This window comes from Bos mutus, chromosome 13 (genome assembly GCF_027580195.1).
Source record: "Bos mutus isolate GX-2022 chromosome 13, NWIPB_WYAK_1.1, whole genome shotgun sequence".
Classification (NCBI taxonomy): Eukaryota; Metazoa; Chordata; class Mammalia; order Artiodactyla; family Bovidae; genus Bos; species Bos mutus.
Window position 1 is genome coordinate 61,219,993 of NC_091629.1, and position 16,543 is coordinate 61,236,535.

Consider the following 16,543-nt stretch of genomic DNA (forward strand, 5'->3'; position numbering starts at 1 on the left):
CTGGTCCTCTCTGCACACATTCCCGTGTTGCCCTTCTGTCACCATGTTTTCCCAAGAAGAAGCAGGTTGGACTGTTTGAACATGAGATTTCAGGAAGAACAGTGTGAACGGGTGTTTCAAAATTACCAGGAAGACTTCAGAGAAAACAGTGATGGGAGGGTGGGGCGCTTCCAGAATTAGTGGGAAGACAGAAGTGCAGCCTGGAGCTCCATTTGTCTAAGAGCCACGTTACCACCAAGAGGAGACTTGTTGGTGATGAGTTTCTTCTTTAACTAGAGAACTAGTTTAATTAACAAGCTAAGAAACGCCCATATATATCCATAAGTGCGTTAGTCGCTCAGCTGTGTCCAACTCTTTGCAACGCCATGGACTGTAGCTCACCAGGATCCTCTGTCCATGGAATTCTCTAGTAAGGAATACTGGAGTGGGTAGCCATTCCCTTCTCCAGGGGACCTTCCCAATCCATGAATCAAAACCAGGTCTCCTGTATTGCAGGCAGATTCTTTTCCCACATGGATATGGGAAGCCCGTATCCATAAGGATATATACTTATTACAGAGAAAATAGGAAACTCCTGGAGTAATCTGCCTTACTTACTGGTTTACTGGGTCCCAGCTTGCTCTTCCTGCTTTGTTTGAATAAACTAAACACTGGATGACTGGACATCATGGTTATGGATCCTCCCTTAGAGACCGGCCGGAGGGGCAGGGTCTTGTTATGACAGTCAGGACATCGTGGCTTCCTGGTATTGTGAAGGCCCATTGATCACAGCTGAGGAGGGGACAATCTCAGTCTAAAATAAGCCTGCGCAAAGACAAACACTCACTCTTTCTCTCTTTCCTGCGTGGCCCTCACCCTCTTCCTTGGACGATGTGAGGCAAGAGCTTTGAAATGGATCCTACTCCACTGAGAATTGATATTAATTGGGTTCAGATAGTACTAATAGCTGAAAACAAGGGATTAGTATATCAGACTCTCTGCCAATCATGTAACATGTATTATCTCATGAATCTCTCGCAACACACTTGAGGAGGAAGACGTTAGGAACACCCACTCGATAGCAACGAGGAGTCTGAGGCCAGAGGGGGTGAAGCGTTTTGCTGAGGACACTGGTGACAAAGCCAGGTCCCCCTCGTCAAGATGCACACACACTCCTGGCAGGTTGGCCACCCTGCTCTCTGGTGGCATCATCGTGGGTGGTCCCCTCGGCCCTGGGCAGCTGCCCTGTGGTTCACAGCCCTGTTGCTGGTGGGCAGCACTCTCTGGGGACTGGCTGCAAGTTTCCCGGTAGCCTGATCACAGGCACCATCTTCTCATCCCACTGTTCTCTGTTTTGAGCCCTTTCTCCCTGAAGCCTGGAAACCCATCAGAAGGCGCCAGATCACCTGGAGTAAGTGTGGGGGCAGCTGCCCAGTCACTGGGGATGGGGGGTGGGCTCCACATCTGGGAGGGGAGGGGGGCTCTCATGGATCCCAGAACTACAGCTCTGGGCAGCGATTTATAAAAAGCAGGTAATGACCCCAAACACCCCTCCCTCCTGGGGCAGGGCCTCTGACTTAGGTCTTTGCTGCTGCTGCTGCTGCTGCTGCTAAGTCGCTTCAGTCGTGTCCGACTCTGTGCGACCCCATGGACGGCAGCCCACCAGGCTCCCCCATCCTTGGGATTCTCCAGGCAAGAACACTGGAGTGGGTTGCCAAACCTCAAAGCATCAAAAGGCTCTTGAAGTCCTACCCCAGCGATGATGTGGAAAGCCGCCGGCCCCCACAGGAGGAATCTGTGTCCACTTCCAGCAACGTCTGATTTCATGGTTGTGCAGCAGAGCAGGCTGGCCCCTGGCACCATCACCTCCCCAGGAGGCTGCCCATTCTGAACCCATCTCTGTAGAACTGGACTCAGGCTCAGTTATTCAGACCCCCACATGGGGGACCAGACTCAGAGCCTTCCGTCTCCAGTGTCAGCAGGCAGGTTTCCCAGGTGGATCTGCTTGGTCACCTGTGTGCAGTGAGTGCTCTAGACTGTCTTGCTACCCTACCCCCACCCCCCATATGCTAAAGTTAGCATCATTCATCAGTCCAGTCATTCATAATGCTTCCTATTTCCATTGTTCAGTGTGTGTATTTAAAAAAAGATAATCAAACAGTAACCTCCTGAAATAGTCTCCCTGCTCCTTGATCTCAGCTGGAATCATTTGCACTTACTTAGCATGACATAGCGGCTTCCCTCAAGGCTCAGATGGTTAGAATCCGCCTGCAATGCAGGAGACCTGGGTTCGATCCCTGGGTTGGGGAGATCCCCTGGAGAAGGGAACGGCTACCCACTCCAGTATTCTGGCCTGGAGAATTCCATGGACAGAGGAGCCTGGTGGGCTACAGTCCATGGAGTGGCAAAGAGTCAGACAGGACTGAGCGACTTTCACTTTCACTTTTCACTTCATCAGTACACTGTGAAAAGCAGGCCTAACGGTTTGCTAGTCATGTGGCCCAGCAGCTGTGTGTCTCCTAGTTATATCTATGCCAGTGCAACTAGCAATTCTTGTTCAAATTGAACTTGGCTGCATAGTGATCTTCATGCAATATGTTCCCAGACCAGCTTTATCCTTTCTGATGGATTTTAATTTGTGCTATCCTCTTAACCTCTGTCATGATCTCCTCTTGACCTTATAGCTCCCTTTTCCAAAATTAGTCTATTACTCTGAGTCAGAGGGCCATTCACCCAGTTGTAATATGTTGAATATACCACAATTGGCTGAAAAGTAAAGTTTCAGGCTTCCAAGCCAGAGAGTGTTAAGAGCAAGTTCTGTAGCATGAGATGGCTGACCCCACCCCAGAAACACCTAACACTGGACTGATAACTCCGAGTCACTCGAAAGAGATGCCCTAGTGCCCCTGCCAATCCAGAAGTAGAGAGCTTCTCCTTTAAGGGGTGGGGGTTTCTTTAAGTGAGACATGCTACATTTATGCTCAGACTCCACCCACCTGGAGGAGGGTGTGGCTTCTGTAGGACGTGGCCCTGTTTCAAGGTGATGATGGGTGGTGCTGGCAGCTGCTAGATTGGCGGCCCTGCTGATGGGAAGAAGTCACTGGACCGGAAACCTCTTCAGTGGGGCCTTCTCCCTCCACCCTGATCTTTACAGGGAAGACGAGACTCCAGAGGCCCCCTGGGGACCCACTTCAGGATTTTGTTGGTGGAGGAAGGAGGGTGTCTCCCCTGACCCATGGGGCAGCGGGCACCCAGCTGCGCTGTGTCGTGCCCGGGTGACACTGCCTGTGCTGTGTCAATTCCATGGTCTAGGGACCATGGAAGGGATAGTCCTGCCACGGGTGGAACCATGGTTAAAAGTCATGGCGTTGCTGCCCTTCTAAGTAGGCTTTCCTTTCTAAAAGGATGGTGGGATTTTCTGTTGCCATGGCAAATGTCATGTGAACAGACAGGTCTCATGTTTTTCATCACCAGCTTTTATACCTTCAGCAAATAGATATGCCTTTTTTCCAGTAGACATGTTGTTTGCCCCATGTTCCTGTTTCAGAGGTTTTCTAAACACCCTGTATCAGTGGTTTTGTCATCAACATGACACTGCTGATAGATCAGGGAGCTGCTCGCAAGTGTAGCTTCTGTCTTCTCTCTGACCTCTTCTCCCAGGAATTCTGCACAAAGACCCTGCTTGTCTCCCTAACCTCACTGACACTATGTATTTGGGCTCACACACTCCACTTGGCTTCCTTATCTTTTTCCCACCCTGTTTGAATGTGTTCAGCATGTTTTTGTGGAATGTCCCATTGTTAATGTTTGTGAATGTAAATTTGGGGCTTCCCTGGTGGCTCAGACTGTAAAGAATCTGCCTGCAATGCAAGAGACCCAGGTTCAATCCTTGGGTGGGGAAGATCCCCTGGAGGAGGGCATAGCAACCCGCTCCAGTATTCTTGCCTGGAGAATCCCATGGACAGAGGAACCTGGCAGGCTACAGTTCACAGGGTCAAAAAAGAGTCGGATATGACTGAATGACTAACAAACTAGGTGCACTCTAGATGTTGGTGAACTAATCACTTTATAGTTTTCTGTGTCATGTATACTTGTTAAAATAGGTTATTTAAAGTTCTCCAAGTGGCCCTGTGTTTTCCTTAAACTGGGATTTTGGTGTATGGTGCAAATGGAAAAAAAAAGTTTAGCCCAGAATGCTTGGCCATCTTGATTAATTACACATGGCAACTTGGATGAAGTTAAGGTGATGTCGCAATTTTCAGCAGGAAGGAAACTGACCCCCTTCCTGGTGCAGGTAGCTGCAGCCTGTTTGTGTGCTTGTCCTGTTTCTGTCGTCCTTTGTTAGTCTCCAGTTGTGCTCGTGGCCCAAACGTGGGAAGACCGCACCTTGGGATTTCAGCCCCTCTTGGTATTTAACAGATCATGCATTTACAGGGAAACTGGAATGTCTGTTGACCAAGTGAGCAAAAGCCAGACAGCAAGGTCTCTTCCGTGAAGCCAGGGGCCGCAAACGTTCAGGGGTCTGAAAGGAGCCAGTCAGTAGGTGTGGAGGGTGAAGCCCACTCACCGTCAGCTATAGACCAGGCGAGAAAGGAGATTCCCACTCTGGGCATCGACCACACACTCCGGGTGGTTTGTTTTACTCTCTTAATTAGCTTTGCAATGATTGTAGCATCTTATGAAGCCTCACTTTTGAGTCTTGCCCTTGGACTTGGCACAGAGTCTAAGACCCTGAAACCAGTAGATGCACCATGGTTCACTGTCAGTATCAGACTCGGGACAGGCAGCCAGAGGGTGTCCCTAAGGACAGGAACATTAGCTTCTGAGCTCTGGATGCCCTGTGCTGGCTCAGCTGAGGGTGAGGGTGGGGGCGATGCACGCGGAGGCCAGTGAGGCAGCTTCCACAGGGACCAGTCCTCATAGAACCCAACCCGAGGAAGGCTCTGTCAGTCCTCAAAACCTAAATGCCCCCAAACACCCTGTGATGACGACAAAGGCAACAAAGAACTTGACCTTCAGCTGTGGGCAGGGTTAAGACAGCTTGCGCTGTGTGTGTGCAGTAAATGCAGAAGCAGTTAGGCGGTTCTGGCAAACGCTTTACCTCTAATCCATTTCAGGCATTTTCTGCTTTTTCAATCCATGACTCAGCTTTACTAAGTGGCTGCTGAAGTTACTGGGGGGCAGGGGGCGGGATGCAGGATGTGAGAAGCTGCCTTCACTTTTTAAGGCAAAGAAATGAATTCCAAAATAAAAATGACAGTATTTTAATACTGTCATTAATAATAATAACTTTTTACCATTTGTTTACCATCTAGCTCCTGTAGAACAGCCCTTCTTTCTGCCTGTGTGTTGCAGGGGTTGGGGTGGGCGTCCCATCTTCAGCCCATAGCCCACAGTGCCTTGTCCCCAGGCCATCACCTTCTGTGGCTGCAGGGGCTGGGCATCCTCCCTGTTTTCTGTACCATCCTGTCAACTGGAAAGTGGACTGTGGCATAGAAATCATTCCAAACCACAAAGTGTGGTCTAATGGCACCTAAGTGCATAAAACAGTAATCCTCACTAGTAATCACAGAAATGCAAATGGAGACCAATGGGAGATTGCTTTCATTTCTCTAGTGCAGAAACAAATGAGCCCTGATGATCAGATGCGGGCACAGTCCAGCAGGACCAGCTCTGCTCCAACCTGCGGGCAGATCGCACAGCAGGGAGAACCTGATCCCCTGACCTGCTGATGCCTTCTCTCAGGATTGATTCTTCAGAGGCTGAGACACGATTAGTGATGGCGAATAGCATTTCTCCTAAGTGTTTTAGAACTAAGAGACACAGATATCCACGTCTTCCTGGTGGCTCAGTGGTAAAAAAAGAATCCACCTCCCAATGCAGGAGGCGTGGGTTTGAACTCTGGTCCAGGAAGATTCCCAAGAGAAGGAAACGGCAACCCACACTAGTATTCCTGCCTGGGAAGTCCCATGGACAGAGGAGCCTGGTGGGCTACAGTCCTTAGGGTTGCAAAAGAGTCGGACACGACTTAGCAACTGAACAACAAGAGCACGGATGTCCAACAGCAGGGTGACAGTTAAATAAAGCATGACTCATGAGAGACTGTTCTCCCACTGAAACTGTGCAGCTGAGGAATCTGTCATTATGCTGGTAGAAGTAGAACGCGGTGGCTGATGGGCTTTATGGTCACCTTCGTTGGGTTTGAACTCTTCTCCCACCACTTACAAGCTGTGTGACTTGAGAGAGTCGTTGAACCTCTCTGCGCCTATTTCCTCCTACCTCAGAGGGGTGCTGGCGGAGCTTGGAGGAGTTAGGAGGGCACTTAGTGAGGATCTGGAGGGCTGTCACCGCTGTGTGAGCGTCAGCTGGCATTTGTGACACAGTTGTTGGGAAACATTCACGTAAAGCCAGATCCCAGTAGAGTGACACTAAGGCCGTTTGAAAAGCCCACGTTGTCAGACAAACACTAGAAGCTGTGAATCACAGTGAGTACCTCTGGGTAGAAGGACTGCCAGTGACTTTTGATTTCTACTCTTTCCTGTATTTTTCCAAATTTTCAGCAATAAATTACATATTACTTTTATTTTTATTTATTTACTTATTTTTAACGGAAGGATAATTGCTTTATGCGTTGATAGGTGGCAGAAAATGACAGAATGCATATTTCTTCTATAATGTGAAAAGCAAGTAGCACTGTTAGCTGCTTGAAACCTTTTCTGGTTTCAAGAAAAGTTGAACCCTTTCTGGATTAGCCCGTGGCCAATCGAGCTCATGGAGTGCCCCAGGCTTCCCTCTGCCCAGTGGGTTTTCTGGGTTACAGCCCTAGTCTCTGCTCCCTGTGGTCAGCAGCTTAACATTTCTGCACAGTGTGCCAGGGTTCTTCAGGCTGTTTCTTTGGCTCCATTACAAGGGTGATTCTCAACTCAGGGTGTGTGTTAGAGTCATTCAAGGAGGTACCAGGCTCCTGGCTAGACAGATTAAATCCCCCATCTGGGGTGGGAGGGACCTGGGTCGTAGTATTATTTAATGGCTCACAAGGAAATTTCAATGCACAGTCAGGCGGTGGGCGGCAGCCTGGGGTCGGCAATCCTCGGCTGTTGCCGGTGCTGCCCTTCCTTGCCTGGCAGAGAGCTCTGCCCACAAGCAAGACCCCACTTCCTCTGTCAGTCTCAAAAGTCAGTCCGAGCGGTGTTTCCCCCATCGCCCTGAAGAAAAGATGCCCCTGACAGCTTGCTTAAAATAGACGTGTTAGCCTCTCAGTCGTGTCCAACTCTTTGCAACCCCATAAACTGTAGCCCACCAGGCTCTACTGTCCTTGGAATTCTCCAGGCAAGAATGCTGGAGTGGGTTGCCATTTCCTCCTCTAGGGGACCTTCCCGACCCAGCGATCAAACCCGGGTCTCCCGCGTGGCAGGCGGATTCTTTACCATCTGAGCCACCAGGGAAACACCCAGACCCTAACCCAGACCTACTGAATCAGAGCTTTGGGGGCAGGGACTTGGTAATGTGTGTAGTTAATGAGCCCCCTGGGTGGCTCCCACCATCACAGTGGTGTGGAAACTCTGCTCTGCTAGAGCCAAGGGGCCGTCCCAGTCACACGCTGGGAAGAGCTGGGGTCCCACCTGCCTCTCCACCTGCCCCTGAGACTCTGACAGGTCAGAGCCGGGGTACTGCCTAGGCGTCGGGAGGGGCAGGGTCCCCGGATGGCTGTGCAGCCGTGCTTGATGCCTGCCGGCTGTGATGTCCTCAGGGGTCGCTGGGATCAGCAGTAGCCACAGCACCCGGGACCTGTTAGAAGCGCCCTTTACAGAGTCCCCCCAGGCCTCAGAGTCAGCATCAGGGGTGGGATTCCTGCACCTGCTGGAAGCAGGTACCCAGACTTGCTCCCAGAAAGCAAGGTCTTCCGTTCTGAGCTGGGGGTGGTGGACCCCAGAGGCCCAGGATCACACTTGCGAAGCCCTGCTCTGGGCTCACCCATGTCTCTTGGGCATTTCAGGTGCCACTCAGGTACAAGTCTAGTCCTAATGCTCTTGTGGGCAGCATGTCGCTGCCACTCTTAAGTCCGTGATGGCAAAACATGTGGCTGCCTTCCAGCTGTAATTCCTGGGCCATGGTTTCTTTCAAGTGAATGAGTACCGTGGTTGGAAATATGTCTTTCAAAGCTTCTGACCTAAGTTTGACTCAGAACACCGTCCCATAGGCAGAGAGGTGCGCGCTGCTCCCGTGGGCTTCCTCCAGGTGTAACCTGTGGCCCTCTGTCTCGCAGGTTCTACCATCAGCCGGTGCTCGCGTGGTCCTCGCAGCCCCTGACCAGCCGCAGCCACGCCTACTGGAGGAGAAGAGAGCAGGAGGCCCGGGAGGACCCAGGGAGCCGAGGCCCGGTCCCCAGCCTGCCCGCGCATCCGAGGGAGGGTCCCTGGGAAGTTGGAGGAAGGTCTGAGCACGTGATGAAGAAGGCTGTTTGGGAAGACGAATTGGGAATGGCGGGTCCCGCCAGATGGCAGGACGTCAGCGTTAGAAGCTGGAACCAGCCCCCGAGACTAGGCAGGCAGATGTCAGACGGTGTTGGCGAGAAGTTGTTTCAGGACCTGTACCCGTTCATGCTTGGGGAGCACGGGCTGACCTCCCAGAGCAAAGGGAAGTCCCAATCACTGCCTCGAGTCCTTTCCCCTGAGAGCCTGAGTTGCATGGAGGTCCCCATCCCTTTGAGCGATGGCCATTTACCAGGTGTCCCTAAAGTGCCACTTCAGCCTCCAAATTGTGCTTCCAATTTGGAATCCACCAGGAACCCCAAGAAGGCTGGCACCTCGGCCCCCTTGCCCCAGCCCAGGTTTGGGAGACCCCTCAAGCCCCCGTCTTATGGCTCCCAGCCACACTCCAAGGCCGGAGCAGAAAATGGCAGCTACACAGACAGCCGGCAGCTGGACCCGGGTGCTGCCCACTCAGCCAGGACGAACAGTGCCAGGCAGGACCTCTACGGGCCTGACCCCGGCCTGGAGCCCCCAGTGTACGTGCCCCCACCCTCGTACAAGTCACCACCGCAGCCCGCCCCACACCCCTGCCCCGAGGAGGCAGTGTCCAGGCATGAGGGCAGAGGCCGCCGTGTACCGCAGCATCCAATGGAGAGGCCTGCTGCTGGCGGTCAGCCTCTTTCTGGCTCCCGGGGAGCTGGGAGTGAGTGGGGGGCCAGCCCATGCTCTCCTGTTGGTGTCCCCCCACAGCCCCACCACACCACGGCTTACGACGGCTCCATCCTGATAATTCCCTTCGACGACCCACGGATACGACACATTAAACTACCCCGACCCCATGGATTCTGGGAAGATGTGAAGCTGGATGGTGCGGTCCCTGCCCCTGACCCAAGAAGCCTGCAGCAGGAGGGGGCCGTGTGGGGCCCATCAGGGAAGGAGAGGGGTCCTGCCCCTGCTGATCCCAGCCCCTCGTGGCTGTGGGGCCAGCCCCCCAGGAATGGAGAAAACGGCAGCTCTCCTGACCAAAGAGACCCCTGCATTGTCACACAGAGAAAGCAGCCTGATGTGAGTGGCAGCCCACAGGAATATCCAGAAAGCCTGGTGTCCTCCCCGAGCCCCCAGGGCGAGAGTTCATGCGAGATGCAGACCCAGCTCAGAAAGTTCGAGGCAGGGCTGCAGCCCAAGAGAAGCTCAAAGAAAAAAACGAGCGAGACGATCTTTTGTTTGGTTTCCATCCCGGTGAAATCGGAGTCCCAGCTGCCAGGTACAGACACGAACAACAATGACCTGAAGCAGAGCGCGGCGTTACAGGAGCAGAGTGTGCTCAGCTTGTCCTCCACCGACCTGGAGCTCCAGGCGCTCACGGGCAGCATGGCCACGAGGACAGAGCTGCCAAGACCAGACCCAGGGGGCCCGGGACGGGGCCGGCAAGCAGACGACCTCAGATTTCCCAGCCCTGCAAAGCACCGCGCGCTCGCATGGCCTGGCCCATGGCCTGGGCACCACTTCCGAGACCAGCAAACACAAACCAGCTTCGCTCACGAACCTCAGAGCCTGCAGCCCCTCCCAGGGGAGAGGCCAGGGGGCTCCCCCGACCCCGTGCTGCCTCCAAGGTGTTTGGACCCCGCACCCTTCGAGGTTCAGATGCACATGGCGTTGGCATCCAGTGACCCGAACCAGAGGCCCGGGGCTCATTCCCCGAAAAGTCAAGGGTCCCTCAGCCCATCCAGCAACAGCGCCTTCTCCGGGTCTTCCTGGCCCCGGAACCAGGGCCCCGTGCCAAGGGCCAGCCTGGGTCAGCAGGGCTCTGATGGCCCTGGCCGCCGAGCCAGCCCCGTGTCCAGGGGCGAGGTGATCAAGGGGGAGACCACAGGCCCCTGCAATAGTAGACAGCTGTTCGGGCAGTTCCTCCTGAAGCCAGTAAGCCGCCGCCCCTGGGACTTGATCAGCCAGTTAGAGAGTTTCAACAAGGAGCTTCAGGAGGAGGAAGGAAGTAGTGGCAGCAGCAGTGATGGTAGTGGCAGCGAGGACAGTGACACAGAGCTGCCCTGGGGGAGCTGTGCCCGCCCGGCACCCCAGCTGCCGGGCCTCCTGAAGGACATAGTGCCCGAGGACCCCAGGACCAGGCCGGGCAGAGTCAAGAGCAAGTCCGAGAGCTGGAGCGAGGAGGGGAGGCCTCGGTCCCCCAGGCCCTGGCAGGCAGAAGGCAGAGGTTCCGTGTGGTTGTCGCCCCCCGGGAGCTGGATTGCTGAAGATGGGGACCGAGAGGTTGAGGACAGGGTGGCCCAGCTGGCAGTCAGCCCAAGGCCTGTGAAACGAGCAATATCTTCTGGGTTGAATGATGCAAAACCCGAGCCCCCACCCGATCCAGCAGAACAGAGGGAGCCCCTGCCCAGCCAGGAGCTCCTGGGCAGTCGCGGAGCTGTGGAGCTGAGTGCAGCCGGCCCTCCGAGGGCGGGCGGTGGGGAGCAGGGAAGCACAAGGGCGCCCCTCTCTCTTGCCGGCAAATCCCGGGGCCTGTCTGCACCAGACTTGAGGTCTGTGGGGCTGACGCTGGTGCAGGAGCACAGTACCAGCCAGCTAGCGGGGTCTCCGGGTGATGCCAATGCAATAGAAATACCCCCAAATGAGTCCCTCGAAGCCAGGGCCGCCAGGATCCTCGGCATCGAGGTGGCTGTGGAATCCCTGCTGCCAGGCGCCCAGAGGGCAGGGCAGAGACGGCACCCCGAGCCGGATGGAAGTGCCCTCAGACCCGAGTCCCCCAGACAGGAGGCAGCGGCCAGCTTGGCCCAGCCCAATGAGTCCACCGCACCCGCCGATGCCTTCTATGGCAGGAGGAAGTGCGGCTGGACCAAGAGCCCTCTGTTCGTAGGTGAGAGGGACAGCACCCGGGAGGTTCCCCGGGCCTCTGAGCCCGCGGATGTGGACGGGGCCGTCCCCACCAAGGCCCCCGAAACTCCGCCCAGCCCCCTGGAGTCCCAGCCTTTCCTTCCCAAGGACGTGGAGACAAAGCCACCCTTCAGGTCCACCTTGTTCCACTTTATAGAAAGGACCCCAAACTTGGCATTCTCAGAAAAGAAGCTCCGAAACACTTCCAGAGTGATCGAAAGTTTACAGGAGAAGCTGGTCTCCCCGCCCAGGAAGGCGGACCCAGACCGCCTGACGAGGATGAAGGAGGTGAGCTCTGTGTCTCGGATGAGGCTCCTGACTTCCCGGGCCGCGGACTCCGCGGAGGAGCCCAAGGCCGAGAGGGGCCCCGGGGCGTGGCTGGGAGGCCTGGTGGCTCCCAGTGCCGGGCACAAGCTCTCCGACCCTCAAGGTGCTCTGTCGCTGGAAGCAGATGGGCATCCAGCAGCACGAAGGGAGAACGGCGGCCGGGACTTCTGGTGCCCAGGTGAGGAGTCAGGCAGAGGGGCGGGCGTTCAGGTTGCATTTGACGTCCAGAGAACATCTAAATGCCTAGTGGGTAGATGATGAAACCTGAAGATTCAGAAAAGATGAGATCGACTCTGTGAATTATGGTGCTCAAAGAGTCTTTATTCTACCCAAGAATTATCCGGAAGCTTCTCTTAATAGTAAGACCTGGCATTTTAAATGATCCAGTCTTCATAGATATTGTCTATGTAAGTGACTAGATAAAATTACCTATATAAACACCCATGGGACCCCTAACTCTGAAGAGGTACATCAGTAAGCTATGCCAGCCAGGGTGTAGGCACCTTGATCGGTCTCCTAGGAGACTAGGGCGTTTGTATTCTGTTCTCTCCCCAGATAATAGACATTCCCCCAGATAACCCTCGGACTTCCCAGGTGGCTCTAGTGGTAAAGAACCCGCCTGCAAATGCAGGAGACACGAGAGGTGTGAGTTTGATCCTGAGTCAGGAAGATCCTCTGGAGGAGGACATGATAACCCACACCAGTATTCTTGCCTGGAGAATCCCATGGACAGAGGAGCCTGGAGGTTACAGTCCATGGGGTTGCAAAGAGTCGGACACGACTGAAGCGAATGAAGCAGGAAGCGGATAACCTGCATTGCTTGGTTAGCCTAATGAGAAAAGACATACCCGAGTGATTCAATAAACTTCCTGCCCTGGGATTCTTAGCGAATCCTTTGTCCTCCATTGTTATCTCTTTTCGCCACCACACCATTCATGAAAGACTTGAGAGGTTTAGACAGAATTAGCAGTTTGCACTTTCTCAGCACCAGCCCACACGCCCCTCGAAGCCCATGGGCCCACCCTGTTTCTTCCAGCCCCTCAGCTCTGATCACTTGGCCCAGGGGAGCCGGTTCTGGCAACAGCCTCCTGCAGACCTGAAGCCCCACGTGTTCTCATCTTCCCAGGTCTCTCCAGTCTTCTTCGTTGTATAGACCACGGGGCAGGTTCTCACAGCGGGGACATTGTGCCCCCAAACACCGTTCTCTCTCCCAGCTCTGACAAGAGCAGGCGAGAGAGCCCTGGGAATTTCTGGTCCAGGCCTGGGGGTTATCAACGATATTACCAGTTATATTCCCTATACGTGCTTCAAGGAGGGGAGGCGTCCATCTTGAACTACCGACTGGAAGGGGCCTTTTTCCGGGAGGGGCAAGGGTGCCCTGTCCTCAGTGGTCTGGCGCTGCCCCTACCCCAGCCCGTCCTGGCAGCCAAGCCCTTCTATCTGCCTAGCTGCCCTGACCGGGTTGGTCCTCCCCACCCCTGCCGCTCTGCTTTCTGTTTTGAAATCAGGTTTATAAGGAGATGGAAAAGATCACTTGTTTCAGCTGGAAGAATCCCGAAATTTTTGTTCAATTAAAAAAAAAATCTTCACATTTTTTAAGTTTTCTCCCAAATGCAGAGGAATCCTTAATGCTCCCACCCTCTCATAGAATCCAGGATCGACGGAAGCCGTCTGTCAGGGCCCTCCTGGGTCATCTGAGTGACCACGTTGGTCTTTGCTGTGGGAGAGAACAGCAGGGGTGTGGAGCCTCGGCCGTTCCGTGGAAAGAGCTCCATGGCCCACCTGTGAGCCGTTGTGAGGCTGCAGCAGGAGACCTCCCCCGACCCCCACCAAAAATAGACCCCCTGGCTATTCGAAAGCCATCATAGGCTTTTTCTTTTAATTGAAGGATAATTACTTTACAGAATTGTGTTGTTTTCTGTCAGACTATCAACGTGAATCAGCCATAGATGTACATATGTCCCCTGTGCCGCAAGCTTTTAAAGTGAGTTTCTTATCTGTAAAGTAAATCAGGCTGAGAGTGTTAGTCCTCCTGAGAATTAGAAGAATTTTAAAGGAAGATGCATCCTGTTATAAGAAAAACATCATTTTGTAGAGATTTCTATGCCTCCATCCATGGCCACGTATTTTGGGGAATGTGTTATAAAATTTCTAGTTTCATTCAGCTCTCCCTCAATTCTCAGCCTGAGTATCTGGCATGTGAATGGGGTCAGATGGGTGTCTGAAATCCCCCAGATAACGTCAGTTTCCATTTTAACCAGCCATTCAGACACCCTCACCTGTGACTTAATATTATCTATCTTGTAGCTGTAGTTTCCAACCATTAGAAATTTTTAATTACTTTTTTGCCATTCCGTTTGGTGCATTTGCTGTTTAATACACAATAAGATGACCAAAAATCTCAAGGCAGAGAGCTCCTTGTGGGGACAGCTTCCTGAAGTGGCCACATAGCGAGACCTATAAGGGCGACTGCTCATGTGTGCAGCCACTCATGTACCCCCTTCAGCCTTCCACATGCTGGTCACCAGGTCTCACTGTGCAAAGCCAGTCCTTCCAAGAGGCCTTAATCGAGGTAGGAAAGCCTTGTTGCTCATAAGCTTTTGGACTCTCCTTTTGATGTATTTTTATCAATTTAAACACAAAAGTCATCATCTCCATCCTCGCCCAACCCCTGCCTCTGTCACCTCAGGGTGTGGGACCCGCTTCACTGCCCCAGAGTCACAGCCCACTTAAATTCAAATTTTGTTCTGGAGTTTTCAAACAATATCGTACCTCATATATCTGTAAATCACCCCCCCACACATTCTTCTAGAACTTTATTATCTGTGTTATGTACCCATCATATCATAAAGACTTGCCTTCAGCTTAAAGACAGTCATTTCAGCTAACATTGTTTTAGTGGTTTTCGGTCGGGGGAGCTCTGGCTAAGAAATCAGCAGCTCAAAACTAATTCAGGTCACAGCATTCCCATCTCCGCTGGATGGATTATGTCAGAAGCCTAATCCGGCGCATCAGTGTCTGAGCCTGCTGGTCTGGTCCCGTCCACCTCCGCTGGCCGCTCTCCTGGTACACGTTCAGGAGGAGAGTGGGGACAGCTTGTCCTCTTCGGGCCTGGGGTGGGGATAACCAGGGCAAGCTTGAGGGGAGCCTCATGATGCCATTAGAAGGCTGGGCGTCAGCACATCCTCACAGGTGGTAGCCTTCGAGGGTGTTCATATGCAAAATACCCACCAGGGTGGGCCTTAGTGATCTGTCTTCCCCCGACACAGTGCCCACAGGAACCAGGAGGGGCATGACTTCCCTGTACTCTGGCACCTCTGCCGGCCAGTGTGGTGGCCCCTGGTCACATGTGGCTCCTGAGCACTTGAAACATGGCTCGTCCCAATTGAGATGGCCTGTAAATGTGTGATACGCATGCCAGAGTTCAAAGACATCACCAAAAAAAAAAAAAAATCTAAGATGTCCCAATAATTTTTTTTGGTTACCTGTTGAAATGATAACATTTTGGATATATTTGGTGACATGATATGCACCATTGAAACTATTTTCACCTGCTTCCTTTTGTTTGCCCTAACATGGCTACTAAAAACTTTACCATGCTGCGGCTCACATTGTATTTTTATTGAACCCGACCCTCCATGGTCTAAAGAAGGAGTCCTTGGTCATACTGATTTCTCTCTGTGGTTCTGTCACTGGGTCCTCAGCTTCAGCAGTTGGGGTTGGGCTGCAGGCATGTCCTATAGGGCAGTCTCCACATACCTGCCCTCAGGTGGGCTGCTGAGGGCCGGGCTCTATGTCCCTGGAGGCTCAGCCCCTTGAGGCCTCTCCTTGCCGCCAGCGCGCCCTTTCATCCTTTCATGACCACCCACCTCCATCTCATCTTCGCTCATGGGGGTCCCCCAGAATCGGCACTGAATGAGGCCAGCTGAGCTCAGAGAGGGGCTCAGCTACTAAGACCCATGTTGTCACAGTGGGTGTTAAGTGTAGACCCGCAGAAGGCAGCTTGTTCATGGGATCTCTGCCTGCTTTCAACAAGACGGGCACTTGGTGCTGTTTGAGGAGCAGCAGACCCCTTCCAAAAAGTGGAGCCTGTCCCAAGTGCGATAAACGCTGTCTTAGTTGTCGCAGTTGTGGTGTCTCATCATAAGTACATCCCAAGGAGTCAAGAAGGTGTGTGGTGTGTTAGTCGTTCAGTCGTGTCTTTGCGACCCCATGGACTATAACCCGCCAGGCTCCTCTGTCCAGGGGATTCTCCAGGCCAGAATACTGGAGTGGGTTGTCGTGCCCTCCTCCAGGGGATTGTCCCAACCCAGGAATCTAAGCTAGGTCTCCTGCATTGCAGGCAGATTCTTTACCATCTGAGCCACCAAGGAAGCTCAAGAATATTGGAGTGGGTAACCTATCCCTTCTCCAGGGGATCTTCCTGACCCAGGAATCGAACCGGGTTCTCCTGCATTGCAGGTGGATTCTTTACCAGCTGAGCTACCGGGGAAGCCCAAAGTCCCTCAGTCGTGTCTGACTCTTTGTGAGCCCATGGATGGTAACCCTCCAGGCTCCTCTGTCCAGGGGGTACTCCAGGCAAGAATACTGGAGTGGGTTGCCATTTCCTCCTCCATTGTCAAGATGTGCAGAGGACACAGCAAGATATCTTGCTGCCAGAGAAGTGGGACTCTGCATGGCCTTCAGAATGCACTGTCGTCCAGAGGGGTTGAGGAAGAGATGGCTCTGTGATAGTTTTAATACCTGTTAAATTGTACCGTCCTTCCAGACTTCTTACGTATTTGCTCTTAAGAACTTAGGAGCCCTTTGAACTGCCATGGGAGGAGATTCTGACCATAGGAGGTACACGTGTGAGCCTCAGATTTGCCTGGACCCCA

General features: G+C 53.2%; 1 protein-coding gene across 4 annotated transcripts in view; it reads left to right on the forward strand.

Annotated features, from left to right (window-relative positions):
- The window catches only part of JCAD (junctional cadherin 5 associated), a 38,320-nt gene that overhangs the window by 18,504 nt on the left and 3,273 nt on the right, over positions 1-16,543 (forward strand). For 2 of the 4 annotated variants that reach the window (XM_070381828.1, XM_070381829.1), the window contains one exon: positions 8,246-12,557. In XM_070381828.1, the coding sequence (XP_070237929.1) occupies positions 8,246-11,924 (3,679 nt within the window). In that variant the 3' untranslated portion in view covers positions 11,925-12,557. Of the gene's footprint in view, positions 1-8,245; positions 12,558-16,543 lie in introns of those variants that run through there. The other 2 variants (XM_070381831.1, XM_070381830.1) reach the window with 2 other exon arrangements.